Here is a 15,574-nt window from a genome sequence, read left to right on the forward strand (position 1 = left end):
ACACAGTTTAAGAATAAGGAGTAAGCCATTTAGAATGGAGATGAGGAAACACTTTTTCACACAGAGAGTTGTGAATCTGTGGAATTCTCTGCCTCAGAGGGCGGTGGAGGCCGGTTCTCTGGATACTTTCAAGACAGAGCTAGATAGGACTCTTAAAGATAGCGGAGTCAGGGGATGTGGGGAGAAGGCAGGAACGGGGTACTGATTGGGGATGATCAGCCATGATCACATTGAATGACGGTGCTGGCTCGAAGGGCCGAATGGCCTACTCCTGCACCTATTGTCTATTGATTTAAAATGTGCTTCCTTCCTCTAGTGTTTTTGAACTAGATTTTGAGCCGCTGGTGCAGAGTGTATCCGTCAGCCACTGGGCAAGGCTACAGAGTGATTGTATCAGGGGTGTGTGTATAATGGAGTGTCATTGTCCCCTCTCTTTCCTTCCAGACGCCGCTTGATGTCGCAACGATCTTCGTTGGAAACTCTGGAAGACATCGAGGAAAATGCTCCACTGCGGAGGTAGGAACATGACTGGCGTGCACACGTAAGCGTTTACCATTCTCTTCCTTATGCCACACCTGCGTAGCGCAGCACGGTGGCGCAGCGGGTAGAGCTGCTGCCTCACCGCGCCAGAGACCCGGGTTCCATCCCGACCGCGGGAGTTTGCACGTTCTCCCCGTGACCTGCGTGGGTTTTCTCCGGATTTCCTCCCACACTCCAAAGACGTGCAGGTTTGTAGGTTAATCAGCTTGGTGTAAATGTAAATTGTCCCTAGTGTGTGTGGGATACTGTTAGTGTGCGGGGATCGCTGGTCGGCGCGGACTCGGTGGGCCGAAGGGCCTGTTTCTGCGCTGTATCTCTAAACTAAACTAAACTGGTTGTGCCCCCATATCTCCTCCACCCCCCCTCCACCTACATCTCCTCCGCTGACCTCCCATTTCACACTTTCGTCCTTGAGTTCATAAGTCATACGAGCAGCATGAGGCCATTTGGCCCATCAGGTCTAGTCCACCATTCGATCAAGGCTGATCTATCTCTAACTATCAACCCCATTCTCCTGCCTAAGATAGAAACAAAAAGCTGGAGCAACTCAGCAGGACAGGCAGCATTTCTAGAGAAAGGGAGTAGGTGACGTTTCGGGTTGGAACCCTTCTTCAGAAACATAGACAATGGACTCAGGAGGAGGCCATTCGGCCCTTCGAGCCAGCACCGCCATTCATTGTGATCATGGCTGATCGTCCCCAATCAATAACCCGTGCCTGCCTTCTCCCCATATCCCTTGACTCCACCAGCCCCTAGAGCTCTATCTAACTCTCTCTTCAATCCATCCAGTGACTTGGCCTCCACTGCCCTCTGTGGCAGGGAATTCCACAAATTCACAACTCTCTGGGTGACAACATTTTTTCTCACCTCAGTCTTAAATGACCTCCCCTTTATTCTAAGACTGTGGCCCCTGGTTCTGAACTCGCCCAACATTGGGAACATTTTTCCTGCATCTAGCTTGTCCAGTCCTTTTATAATTTTATATGTTTCTATAAGACCCCCCTCATCCTTCTAAACTCCAGTGAATACAAGCCTAGTCTTTTCAATCTTTCCTTATATGACAGTCCCGCCATCCCAGGGATCAATCTCGTGAACCTACGCTGCACTGCCTCAATCACAAGGATGTCCTTCCTCAAATTATGAGACCTAAACTGTACACAATACTCCAGATGTGGTCTCACCAGAGCCCTATACAACTGCAGAAGAACCTCTTTACTCCTATACTGAAATCCTCTTGTTATGAAGGGCAGCATTCCATTAGCTTTCTTCACTGCCTGCTGTACCTGCACGCCAACTTTCAGTGACCGGTGTACAAGGACACCCAGGTCTCGCTGCACCTCCCCCTTACCTAACCTAACCCCATTGAGATAATAATCTGCCCCCTTGTTTTTGCCACCAAAGTGGATAACCTCACATTTATCTATATTATACTGCATCTGCCACGCATCTGCCCACCCACTGAACCTCTCCAGGTCACCCTGCAGCCTCCTAACATCCTCTTCACAGTTCACACTACCACCCAGCTTTGTGACTGAGAGTCAGGGAAGTCCAGAGTCTAGAACCAGGGGCCACACACAGTTTAAGAATAAGGAGTAAGCCATTTAGAATGGAGACGTGGAAACACTTTTTCACACGGAGAGATGTGAATCTGTGGAATTCTGTGCCTCAGAGGGCAGTGGAGGCCGGTTCTCTGGAGATAGGGCTCTTAAAGATAGCGGAGCCAGGGGTATATGGGGAGAAGGCAGGAACGGGGTACTGATTGTGATTGTGGATGATCACATCAATGAATGGTGGTGCTGGCTCGAAGGGCCGAATGGCCTACTGCTGCACCTGTTGCCTTTTGTCTATTGTCTATTGAGATGGAGGCACAGAGATGAGGAAGGGCAAGGTGTGAAAACGAGATATCAAAGGGGATGAAGTTCAAGGCAAATATAGAATAAATCATTGTTAGCTAGGGGAAGGTGACAACAAGGCATACAAAGGTAATAAAACAGACTGAAAGGTAGTGAAGGCCAGAACAAAAATGGGTGCAGCCCACAATGGCCCATTTTCCCAGGTGATGTTTTGAGTCAGGACCCTTCTACGGATTTCACCCGCTGAGTTACTCCAGCACTTGGAGTTTTCCTTCTTGTTTGAGATGAGTTCATTCAAGCTCAACAATCTCAAGGATGAATGACTGAAGCATTAAAAGCCTCCTTTCATCATAAAAATATATATTCCTCTTCATCCTGACTGCAACTCGCCTGGAATCATTCTTCCAACGTGAGGCCGCGATGGGAATTCATTTCTCTTACCTAAAATGGTGTCGATTCTGCACAAGAGAACAGCACTGCCTTGTTAAATAAACAGACAGTGCATTCACACCACTTATTATTAATGTTTTATGTATCATTCCTAAGGTACGAGTTCATTCCAAGAGCTCTCCCGAATTTGCCCTGATTCGAACTCGGAGATTTACGGTAATGGCCACTCGTCGGTACTCGGGGCTCTCGTGGACATTTTTCATCATGTTGAAAAATGCTTACCTGCCGTTAGCGAGTCTTCCCGAGTACCTGCCGTTAGCGCTAAGGGACGTCCCCGAGCTCCGACGTACCCGCTACGTTCATTCTCCGTGCTTACCACGAGTTTAAATTTAAAACAACTCAGGAGAGCTCTTGGAATGAACGCGTACCGTGGGACAGGGCCATAACTGTCACTATGTCATGTTGTCACTTGCGGGCGGAGCACCGAGGCAAATTCCTTGTATGTGAATACTTGGCCAATAAACGTATTCAATTCAGATTCAAATTCACTTTTTCCACATTTTGTTACCTTACAGCCTTATTCTAAAATGGATTAAATTCAATTTTTATATCATCAATCTACACACAATAAAACAATTAAAAAAACAAAAACAGGTGTTCAGAAATTTTTGCAAAGTAGATTAAAAGAAATAACTGAAATATCACATTTACATAAAAATTCATAGCCTTTACTCAGTATTTTGTTGAGGCACCTTTGGCAGCAATTACAGTCTGAAGTCTTCTTGGGTATAATGCTACAAGCTTGGCACACCTGTATTTGGGTAATTTCTCCCATTCTACACTACAGATCCTCTCAAGCTCTGTCAGGTTGGATGGGGAGCGTCGATGCACAGCTATTTTCAGGTCCCTCCAGAGATGTTCGATCGGGTTCAAGTCCGGGCTCTGGCTGGGCCACTCAAGGACATTCACAGTCTTGTCACAAAGCCACTCCTGCGTTGTCTTAGCTGTGTGCTTAGGGTCGTTGTCCTGTTGGAAGGTGAACCTCCGCCCCAGTCTGAGGTCCAGAACGTTCTGGAGCAGGTTTTCATCAAGGATCTCTCTGTACTTTGCTCCGTTCATCTTTCCCTCGATCCTGACTAGTCTCCCAGTTCCTGCCGCTGAAAAACATCCCCACAGCATGATGCTGCCACCACCATGCTTCACTGTAGGTATGGTATTGGCCAGGTGATGAGCAGTGCCTGGTTTCCTCCAGACGTGATGCTTGGCATTCAGGCCAAAGAGTTAAATCTTGGTTTCATCAGACCAGAGAACCTTGTCTGAGAGTCCTTTAGGTGCCTTTTGGCAAACTCCAAGCGGGCTGTCATGTGCCTTTTACTGAGGAGTGGCTTCCGTCTGGCCACTCTACTATAAAGGCCTGATTGGTGGAGTGCTGCAGATATAGTTGTCCTTCTGGAAGGTTCTCTCATCTCCACAGAGGAACTCTGGAGCTCTGTCAGAGTGACCATCGGGTTCTTGGTCACCTCCCTGACTAAGAACCTTCACCCTCGATTGCTCAGTTTGGCCGGGCGGCCAGCTCTATGAAGAGTCCTGGTGGTTCCAAAGTTCTTCCATTTAAGAATGACGGAGGCCACTGTGCTCTTCGGGACCTGCAATGCTGCAGAAATAGTTTTATACCCTTCCCCAGATCTGTGTCTCGACACAATCCTGTCTCGGATGTCTGCGGACAATTCCTTCATCTTCATGGCTTGGTTTTTGCTCTGACATGCACTGCCCACTGTGGGACCCTATATAGACAGGTGTGTGCCTTTCCAAATCATGTCCAATCAATTTAATTTACCACTGCTGGACTCCACACAAGTTGTAGAAACATCTCAAGGAAAATCAATGGAAACAGGATGAACCTGAGCTCGATTTTTAGTGTGATAGCAAAGGGTCTGAATACTTATGTCAATGTGATATTTCAGTTATTTATTTTTAATTACTTTGCTAAAATATCTAAACACCTGTTTTCACTTCTTCATTCTGGGATATTGTGTGTAGATTGATGATTAAAAAAAATGAATTGAATCCATTTTAGAATAAGGCTGTAACGTAACAAAATGTGGAAAAAGTGAAGGGAGTCTGAATACTTTCTGAATGCACTGTAGAACATGGAAGGGGCGGCACGGTGGCGCAACGGGTAGAGCTGCTGCCTCACAGCGCCAGAGACCCGGTTCAATCCTGAGCACGGGAGCTGCCTGTGTGGAGTTTGCACGCTCCCTCTGTGACCGCGTGGGTTTCCTCCCACATCCCAAAGACATGCGAGTTTGTAGGTGAATTGGCCCTCTGCAAATTGCCCCTAGTGTGGAAACAGGCCCTTCGGCCCAACTTGCCCATGCTGAGAGAATGGAGCAGCTGGACTTGTACACTCTGGAGTTTAGAAGGATGAGAGGGAATGTTATTGAAACATATAAGATTGTTACGGGTTTGGTAAAGAAAGCTTTTGGTGTGCTGGCCTTTATAAATCAGAGCATTGAGTATAGAAGTTGGGATGTAATGTTAAAATTGTACACGGCATTGGTGAGGCCAATTTTGGAGTATGGTGTACAATTTTGGTCGCCTAATTATAGGAAGGATGTCAACAAAATAGAGAGAGTACAGAGGAGATTTGCTAGAATGTTGCCTGGGTTTCAGCAACTAAGTTACAGAGAAAGGTTGAACAAGTTAGGGCTTTATTCTTTGGAGCGCAGAAGGTTAAGGGGGGACTTAATAGAGGTCTTTAAAATGATGAGAGGGATAGACAGAGTTGACGTGGACAAGCTTTTCCCTTTGAGAGTAGGGAAGATTCAAACAAGGGGACATGACTTGAGAATTAAGGGACAGATGTTTAGGGGTAACATGAGGGGGAACTTCTTTACTCAGAGAGTGGTGGCTGTGTGGAATGAGCTTCCAGTGAAGGTGGTGGAGGCAGGTTCGTTTTTATCATTTAAAAATAAATTGGATAGTTATATGGACGGGAAAGGAATGGAGGGTTATGGTCTGAACGCAGGTGTATGGGACTAGGGGAGAATACGTGTTCGGCACGGACTAGAAGGGTCGAGATGGCCTGTTTCCGTGCTTGTTATATGGTTGTATGGTTGTTATATGGTTGTATGGTTTGGACACGCAGGAAACATGTTCCCGATGTTGGGGGAGTCCGGAACCAGGGGCCACAGTTTAAGAATAAGGAGTAAGCCATTTAGAACGGAGACGAGGAAACACTTTTTCACGGAGAGAGTTGTGAGTCTGTGGAATTCTTTGCCTCAAAGGGTGGTGGAGGCCGGTTGTCTGGATACTTTCAAGAGAGAGCTAGATAGGGGTCTTAAAGATAGTGGCGTCAGGGGATATGGGGAGAAGGCAGGGACGGGGTACTGATTGTGGATGATCAGCCATGATCACATTGAATGGTGGTGCTGGCTTGAAGGGCCGAATGGCCTCTACTCCTGCACCTATTGTCTATTGACCAACATGTCCCAGCTACACTAGTCCCACTTGCCTGTATTTGCCTCATAGCCGTCTAAACCCTGTCCTATCCGTGTACCTGTCTAAATGTATTTTAATCGTTATGATAGTCCCTGCCTCGACTACATCCTCTGGCAGCTTGTTCCATACACCCACCCATGGTGACAAAGTTCCCACCTCAGATTCCTATTAAATCTTTCCGCCCTCACCTTAAACCTACGTCCTCCGGTTCCTGATTCCCCCACTCTGTGCAGGGAGTGGATGAGAAAGTGTAATAACATGGAACTAGTTAGTACGGATGATGGATGGTCAGCAGGGACTTGGTGGGCCGAAGGGCCTGGCTCCATGCTGTACCCTCCAAGCAATTAAATTGATCAAGATTTCGGCCCACAGCATCCATGCTGAACATAACGCCTTTAAACTAATTTGTGATCTATACTCCTTCATTTCATGCATATCTATGTGATACAGCGTGGAAACAGGCCCTTCAGCCCAACATGCCCGCACCGACAAACATGTCCCATCTACACTAGTCCCACCTGTCTGCGTTTGGCCCGTATCCCTCTAAACCCTGTCCTATCCATGTACCTGTCTGAATATTTCTTGCAACATTGCAATAGTCCCAGCCTCAACTACCTCCTCTGGCAGCTCATTCCCTGCACTCACCACCCTTGGTGTGGAAAAAGTTGCCCCTTGAGTTCCTATTAAATCTTTCATAGAATTGTAGACGCAGCCGAGACCACGGGAATATGGGGAGAAGGCAGGAACGGGGTACTGATTGGGGATGATCAGCCATGATCACATTGAATGGCGGTGCTGGCTCGAAGGGCCGAATGGCCGACTCCTGCACCTATTATCTATTGTCTATTATCTATTGTCTATCGCGCAAACCAACCTCCCTTCCATTGACTCCATCTACACCTCACGCTGCCTCGGCAAGGCCAGCAGCATCATCAAGGACCAGTCGCACCCCGGCCACTCCCTCTTCTCCCCTCTCCCATCGGGCAAGAGGTACAGAAGTGTGAAAACGCACACACCTCCAGATTCAGGGGCAGTATCTTCCCGGCTGTCATCAGGCAACTGAATCATCCTACCACAACCAGAGAGCGGTCCTGAACTACTATCTACCTCATTGGTGACCCTCGGACTATCTTTAATCGAACTTTGCTGGCTGTACCTTGCACTAAACATTATTCCATTCACTATGTGTAGGAAGGAACTGCAGATTCCAGTTTAAACCAAAGATAGACACAAAAAGCTGGAGTAACTCAGCGGGTCAGACAGCATCTCTGGAGAGAAGGAATACGTGTCCACACAGCTGGAGTCTGAAGAAGGGTCTCGACTCGAAACATCACCCATTCCTTGTCTCCAGAGATGCTGCCTGTCCCGCTGAGTTACTCCAGATTTTCACATCTAACTTTGGTTTAAAGCAGCAACTGCAGTTCCTTCCTCCACACAACAATTCATATATTTGCAACGAGGGAATTCCTGGCACTTGGGATGAATTATTGACGGCACGGTGGCGCAGCGACAGTGTCGCTGCCTCACAGCGCCAGAGACCCAGGTTCGATCCTGACCACAGGCACTGCCTGTGTGGAGTTTGCACGTTCTCTCTCTCTGTGTGACCGAGTGGGTTTTCTCTAGGTGCTCAGGATTCCAAAGACGTGCAGGTTTGCCGGCCACTCCAGCTTTTTGTGTCTACCTGTTCCCTTTTATAGAGTTTGTTTTACCCGATCGATTCCTCCCCTAATTCGGGACACATTTGTGTCTTTTCGAAAAGCCTCTAAAGAGCCGGCTGCGGCAGTTTGAACGAATGAATAACTTTATTGGCCAAGTATTCACATACAAGGAATTTGCCTTGGTGCTCCGCCCGCAAGTGACAACGTGACACTCAGCGACAGTTAAGAATGACACATAAAACATTAAACATTAATAATAAAACATATGATTCAGTTTGCCTGTCGTTACCGAGCGGGGGAACTTGCAGTGATTCGGATCAATGGTTGATGTTCTAACATAAGGCTTTTTGTTTGGCAGGTGCAGAACACTGTCTGGTTCTCCTCAACCAAAAAGCTTTAGGAAGATTCACTTCATCAAAAGCATGCGTCAATATGACACCAGAAACGGCAGGTATGTGACCGTCTGCTCACAATAATAGGATTCTGATCTGCTACCAATGAGTCAGAGAGTGAGAGGATTTTATTTGATGGCATTATAGTTTGGTTACCTTGGATTCCTGTGAATAAATCTGTGTGTGTGAGTTGTCGCCAGGCAACTGTAGCGATTTACAGATCAAAGGTAGAACCAACGGCTAAGGTAGTCCTTGGTCACAGCGTAGTGTTGTATGTGTAGGGAATGAACTGCAGATGCTGGTTGGCACCGAAGATGGACACACAGTGCTGGAGTAACTCAGCGGGACAGGCAGCATCTCTGGAGGGAAGGAATGGGCGACGCTCCGGGCCGAGACCCTTCTTCAGACTAGTTTGGGACAAGGGAAGCGAGAGATACGATACAACTTTATTCATCCGCAGAGGGAAAGTGGCCTGGCGGCAGTCACGGTGCACGGAAACTTGAAATGAAAAGTGAAAACAAGAAGGAATGGACAAGTGAGCGTTGGCCGTCTGGCTGGCGTGTGCACGGCGCCTAAACCTTAACGAACGAACAAACGCACGAACGCTGACTATCCCCCGCGGAGAAGATTCTAAATGATTGTCCCCCACAACGGGTCCCCCTTTGTTCTCCCACCGTCCCTCACGCTGGTCCCTCCACGCCTGGTCGCCATTGTACTTCACGATATTGACGAGGATGTAGCGAGATAAAGAACAATGAATGGAAGATAGGCATGATAAAGGAAACAGGCCGTTGTTGGCTGTTTGTTGGGTGAAAACGAGAAGCTGGTGCCACTTGGGTGGGGGAGGGATGGAGAGAGAGAGGGAATGCCGGGGCTACCTGAAGTGGGAGAAATCAATGTTCATATCACTGTCCAAGCGAAATATATCTACTGTATCCGTTGTTCCAGGTGTCAACTTCTCTACATCGGCGAGACCAAGCACAGGCTTGGCGATCGCTTGGCTGAACACCTCCGCTCAGTCCGTCTTAACCTGCCTGATCTCCCGGTGGCTCAGCACTTCAACTCCCCCTCCCATTCCCAATCTGACCTTTCCATCCTGGGCCTCCTCCATTGTCAGAGTGAGGCCCAGCGTAAATTGGAGGAGCAGCCCCTCATATTCTGCTTGGGTAGCTTACACCCCAGCGATATGAACATTGACCTCTCTAACTTCAGATAGCCCTTGCTTTCTCCTTCCTTTCCCTCCCCCTTATAACCATATAATAATTACAGCACGGAAACAGGCCATCTTGGCCCTTCTAGTCCGTGCTGAACACTTACTCTCACCTAGTCCCATCTACCTGCACTCAGACCATAACCCTCCATTCCTTTCCCGTCCATATAACTATCCAATTTATTTTTAAATGATAACATCGAACCTGCCTCCACCACTTCCACTGGAAGCTCATTCCACACAGCTACCACTCTCTGAGTAAAGATGTTCCCCCTAAACTTCTGTTCCTTAATTCTCAACTCATGTCCTCTTGTTTGAATCTTCCCTACTCTCAATGGGAAAAGCTTATCCCTTCCCAGTTCTCCCCCAGGTCTTACTGCCTCTGCTTCCTTTCTTTTCCCCTCCCCCCCCCCCACTGACATCAGCCTGAAGAAGGGTCTCGACCCAAAACATCGCCTATTCCTTCTCTCCATCGATGCTGCCTCACCTGCTGCGTTGCTCCAGCATTTTCTGTCTGAGCAAAATATGAGGCGCTGGTCCTCCAATTTGCGTTTAGCCTCACTCTGACAATGGAGGAGGCCTTGGACAGAAAGGTCTGTGTGGGAATGAGAAGGAGAATAGATAGGAAGACATAGTATGTGCTGGATAGTGTAGGAAGGAACTGCAGATGCTGGTCTACACTGAAGATAGACACAAAATAGTGGTGTGGGGAACGGTCTCTGCGGAAGGAAGAAAGTGGTGGAGATGGGAAGATGTGGTGGCTGGGTACGATGATCTCGTTGGAGGTGGCGGGAAAGTGGCCACCTTTCACCCCATCAGCCGTCGCATACAACACAAAATCCTCCGACATTCCCGCCACCTCCAACGGGATCTCGTACCCAGCCACCACATCTTCCCATCTCCACCACTTTCCTCCTTCCGCAGAGACCGTTCCCTCCCTGGTCAACTCGTCCCTTCCCACCCAAACCACCCCCTCCCCAGGTATCTCCTTCCCCTGCAACCGCAGGAGATGCAACGCCTGCCCTTATATCCCCCCCCCCCCCCCCTCGACTCTGTCCAGGGACCCCGACAGGATCTAGTCTATAATGGTGTTCTCTAGCCCTGGGAGATACACTTTGGATAGCAGCCCATGGAACCTTTGAATAGCGGCCCATGACACAAAATGCTGGAGTAACATAGAAACATAGAAACATAGAAATTAGGTGCAGGAGTAGGCCATTCGGCCCTTCAAGCCTGCACCGCCATTCAATATGATCATGGCTGATCATCCAACTCAGTATCCTGTACCTGCCTTCTCTCCATACCCCCTGATCCCTTTAGCCATAAGGGCCACATCTAACTCCCTCTTCAAATATAGCCAATGAACTGTGGCCTCAACTACCTTCTGTGGCAGAGAATTCCAGAGATTCACCAGTCTCTGTGTGAAAAATATTTTTCTCATCTCGGTCCTAAAAGATTTCCCCCTTATCCTTAAACTGCGACCCCTTGTTCTGGACTTCCCCAACATCGGGAACAATCTTCCTGCATCTAGCCTGTCCAACCCTTTAAAAATGTTGTAAGTTTTTATAAGATCCCCCTCAATATTCTAAATTCTAGCGAGTACAAGCCGAGTCTATCCAGTCTTTCTTCATATGAAAGTCCTGACATCCCAGGAATCAGTCTGGTGAACCTTCTCTGTACTCCCTACATGGCAAGAATGTCTTTCCTCAGATTAGGAGACCAAAATTGTACGCAATACTCCAGGTGTGGTCTCACCAAGACCCTGTACAACTGTAGTAGAACCTCCCTGCTCCTATACTCGAATCCTTTTGCTATGAATGCTAACATACCATAACTCAGCAGGTCAGGCAGCATCTGTCAGGCAGCATCTGTGGAGAACATGGATAGGTGACGTTTCACAGAGTGCTGGAGTAACTCAGCGGGTCAGGCAGCATCTGTGGAGAACATGGATAGGTGACGTTTCACAGAGTGCTGGAGTAACTCAGCGGGTCAGGCAGCATCTGTGGAGAACAGATAGGTGACGTTTCACAGAGTGCTGGAGTAACTCAGCGGGTCAGGCAGCCGCTAAGTTAGGTGACGTTTCACAGAGTGCTGAGTAACTCAGCAGGTCAGGCAGCATCTGTGACCCTTCGGTCTCGACCCACTTCCATTCTTCCCTCCAGAGATGCTGCCTGACCCGCTAAGTTACTCCAGCACATAGTGATTTACTGAACTTGCATGTTTGATCTTCCATAACCAGAAGTCTGAATAAGCCTAGAGAGAGCCATTTACAGTGTACAGATGCATGATCTTTACTCAGAGGATGGTGTATTTGTGGAATTAGTTGCCACAGAAGGCTGTGGAGGCCAGGTCAATGGATATTTTTAAGGCAGAAGTAGATAGAGTCTTGATTAATACGGCTGTCCGAGGTTATGGGGAGAAGGCAGGAGAATGGGGGTTAGGAGGGAGAGATAGATCAGCCGTGATTGAATGGCGGAGTAGACTTGATGAGCCGAATAGCCTAATTGTGGAATTCTCTGCCTCAGAGGGTGGTGGAGGCTGGTTCTCTGGATGCTTTCAAGAGAGAGCTAGATAGGGCTCTTAAAGATAGCGGAGTCAGGGGATATGGGGAGAAGGCAGGAACGGGGTACTGATTGGGGATGATCAGCCATGATCACATTGAATGGCCGAATGGCCTACTCCTGCACCTATTGTCTATCTCGGTCGCGGGGAGAACGTACAAACGCCATACAGACAGCACCCGAAGCCGGGATCGAACCCGGGTCTCTGGCGCTGAAAGCGCAGTGAGGCAGCAACTCTACTGGGCTGCGCCACCGTGCTGCCCCTAAGATGAAAAAAAATCAATAGCAGGCGCATGGTGAAGTAGGGGGCTGTGAATATTGTGTTCCATTGCTAGGCCGGGTTAGTTGACACTGTCTGAGTGCCTCGGGCAGCAGTGATATTTATCATTGGTATCAGCAGGATGTCCAAACAAATAGGCGAGTTGTGAAGGACATCTGAACATGTCCTTGAACATGCTGAGGTCAGGTCAGTCCACTTCTTATTGTGGAATGAGCTTCTGTACAGTTCTCATTATATCTGAGTAAGCAGCCAATTCCACACGATGACCGTGCCAATCTGCTGCTGCTGCCCGACAGAAGTGTCAAGGGGCCGTCCCACTTGCGCGACTTTTCAGCGACTGTCTTCAACCTTCAAACTCGCCTGAAAAACCTCGAGCTGGATCGAGCGTCAGCGATGAAACCGCGAGCTGGATCGACCCACGCACACACACACGTGCACACACATACATGCACACGTGCACACGCACACACACATGTGCACGCACACACACGCACGTGCACACACGCACACGCACACACACATGTGCACACACACGTGCACACACACACACACACACACACACACACACACACACACACACACGCACACACACGCACACATACGTGCACACACCTACGCACACCCACACACGTGCACACACACACACACACACGTGCACACACGCACACGCACACACACGCACACACACATACGTGCACACGCACACGCACGCACTTGCACACGCACATATCGCAAAGGCGGGGGCCAGGGAAAGCGGGGGAGCGCTGTCTGAAATTCACACCAGCGATGAACAGGAAGGTAAAAGACGGCTGGCACAATGTACGGTAAGTCCTTTAGAGAGCGCAGAGAGGGGGTGGGGGGGAGAGCTTTACCTTCGACTATCTTCGATTACCTTTGATTACCTTCGATTGCCTACGATGGCATTACGACCTACTATGACCTACCACGACTAAACCTACGAGTAAAATAACATTGATTTTTTCCATGGCGACCTTTTCTACTTACGGGTATTTTTCTGCTTGCTAAAAAAAACGCCGCGACCTAGCTGAGGCCTCGAGTACGAAGGAAAGTTACACAGACCTCCTCGGACCTCGTGTCGACCACGCTGCGAGTATGAGTCGAGTCCAATTAGGTCGCCGCAGTGGGACAGGCCCTTAATGTAAAATCCACGCATGGGACCCACAATGGCTCAGCTCGTAGCCACACAGTGACAGAGGGTGGAAACAGGCCCAACTTGCCCACACCAGCCAACAATGTCCCAGCTACACTAGTCCTCTGGCAGCTTGTTCCATACACCCACCATCCTTTGTGTGAAAAAGTTACCCCTCAGATTCCTATTAAATCTTTGCCCCTTCACCTTCATGTGATGTCCTCTGGTCCTCGATTCCCCTCCTCTGGGCAAGAGACTGTGGTTGATCCTCACAGAGCTGGGTTTGACCCTCAATTTTAATAATAATAATAATAATAAATTTTATTTATTGGGCGCCTTTCAGACATCTCAAGGACATCTTACATAGGTTAACAGGAATATAAACGTATAATCAGAATATAAATAATAAAGACATCACAGAAACACAAATTAAAAACAGAATTCAGTCCAAAAACAAAAAATCAAAAACACAATGTGAAGAGAGAGCAGCGGCAGCTAAAGCGTGCCAGCGTCCACTCTCCCTTCACGGCAGCCATCTTGGACACAGACTAACAGGATTACCTTACAGACAAAAAAATCATCCCCCCACAATGGATACCACTGTGGGGGAAGGCACAATGTCCAGTCCCCACCCCAATTTCACCCCAAAGTCAGGCCTATTGAGGCCACCGCAATTGCCTCTACGGAGGCCCGATGTTCCTGGCCGTTCTGGCCGGGTGCTGTTGCCCCGGCGTCGGGAGAGTCCTCTCAGCGGCTGGGCCACCTGGAACGGCCGCTTTCTAGCTGGAGACCGCGGCTTCCGAAGCCGACAAGGCCGCGCCGGTTTGGAGCTCCCAGGCTCCCGGCGTTGAAATCGGCGCCGCCCGCTCCGCTCCGCAGACCCGCAGCCCGGAGGTGTTGAACTCGGCGGTCACAGTTCACCGGAGCTCCAGCGCGTCGATCCAGCGCGGCGACCCAGGCAAGGCATCGCCCGCTCCGCTCCACGATAGCGCTCCAGCGCTGTGCCGCCACCGAGGCCGAGGTGCTGGGCGGTCCCCGACAGGAAATGGCGCTCTAAGCCCGCTGGTAGGCCGCGAGGACGGGTCGACGGGCAGCCCGGAGAAAGAGCTGCCTCACCGACCAGGTAGGGACCTAGAAGTATTGTTACCCCCTTCCCCCCACATTAAAAAGTCCATATCTCCAGACATCACTAAACAGGACTCACTAAAAACTTTTAAAAAAACAAATTAAAACGGACGGCTGCAGGCTCAAGATGGCTCCTCCTCACTTTTAGACTCTTACTTTATTCATACAGCGTGGAAGCAGGCTCACTCGGTCACAGGGAGAACGTACAAACTCCGTACAGACAGCACCAGCAGTCAGGATCGAACCGTGGTCTCTGGCGCTGTGAGGCAGCAGCTCTACCCGCTGCGCCACCTTGCTGAACTTTGTACACCGAGTGCTGTCTGGAATGTGTACATTCTCCCTGTAACCAGCTGGAGTAACCCAGCGGGTCAGGCAGCATCTCTGGAGGAAAGGAAGAGGTGACATTTCGGGTCGAGACCCTTCTTCAGACCAGTCTACCTTCGGTGAGTCTGAAGGTTCTTTTTTTTTTTTTTTTTTTGAAGAGAGAATATCTTTTTATTTATTTATTTAAAAAAAAAAATTTATTAGAAGTACAGCAAATTACAATAATACACATCACATATATCTTATTACATTTGTTGTACCACTTCGTTTTTCGAGCTTTAAAAAAGAGAAATAAAAGAAGTAAGGAAAGTGAGGAAGAGTCGTGAAGGTGCAGGAAAGTGTTGGGAAAAGAGAACCCCTTAGGGAAGAAGTTAGAGAAGGAAGTAAAGAAAGGAAATAAGACCCTAGAAAGAAAAGAAAAAAAAGGAAAAACAATCACTCTATTGTAACTCTGGAACTCTCTGCCACAGAGAGTAGTTGAGGCCAGTTCATTGGCTATATTTAAGAGGGAGTTAGATGTGGCCCTTGTGGCCAAGGGGATCAGAGGGTATGGAGAGAAGGCAGGTACGGGATACTGAGTTGGATGATCA

The 15,574-nt window shown here is 48.7% G+C and overlaps 1 protein-coding gene across 3 annotated transcripts in view; it reads left to right on the top strand.

Moving 5' to 3' along the window:
- Window positions 1-15,574, top strand: part of cables1 (Cdk5 and Abl enzyme substrate 1) — a 234,206-nt gene that overhangs the window by 41,527 nt on the left and 177,105 nt on the right. For all 3 annotated transcript variants that reach the window (XR_008726430.1, XR_008726431.1, XM_055664714.1), the window contains exons 2-3: window positions 445-516; window positions 8,301-8,393. Coding sequence is in view for 1 of the 3 variants with exons in the window: in XM_055664714.1 (XP_055520689.1) it covers window positions 445-516; window positions 8,301-8,393 (165 nt within the window). In the remaining 2 variants the exon portion in view is untranslated. The remainder of the gene's footprint in view (window positions 1-444; window positions 517-8,300; window positions 8,394-15,574) is intronic.

Source organism: Leucoraja erinacea, chromosome 43 (genome assembly GCF_028641065.1).
Source record: "Leucoraja erinacea ecotype New England chromosome 43, Leri_hhj_1, whole genome shotgun sequence".
NCBI classification, from domain to species: Eukaryota; Metazoa; Chordata; class Chondrichthyes; order Rajiformes; family Rajidae; genus Leucoraja; species Leucoraja erinaceus.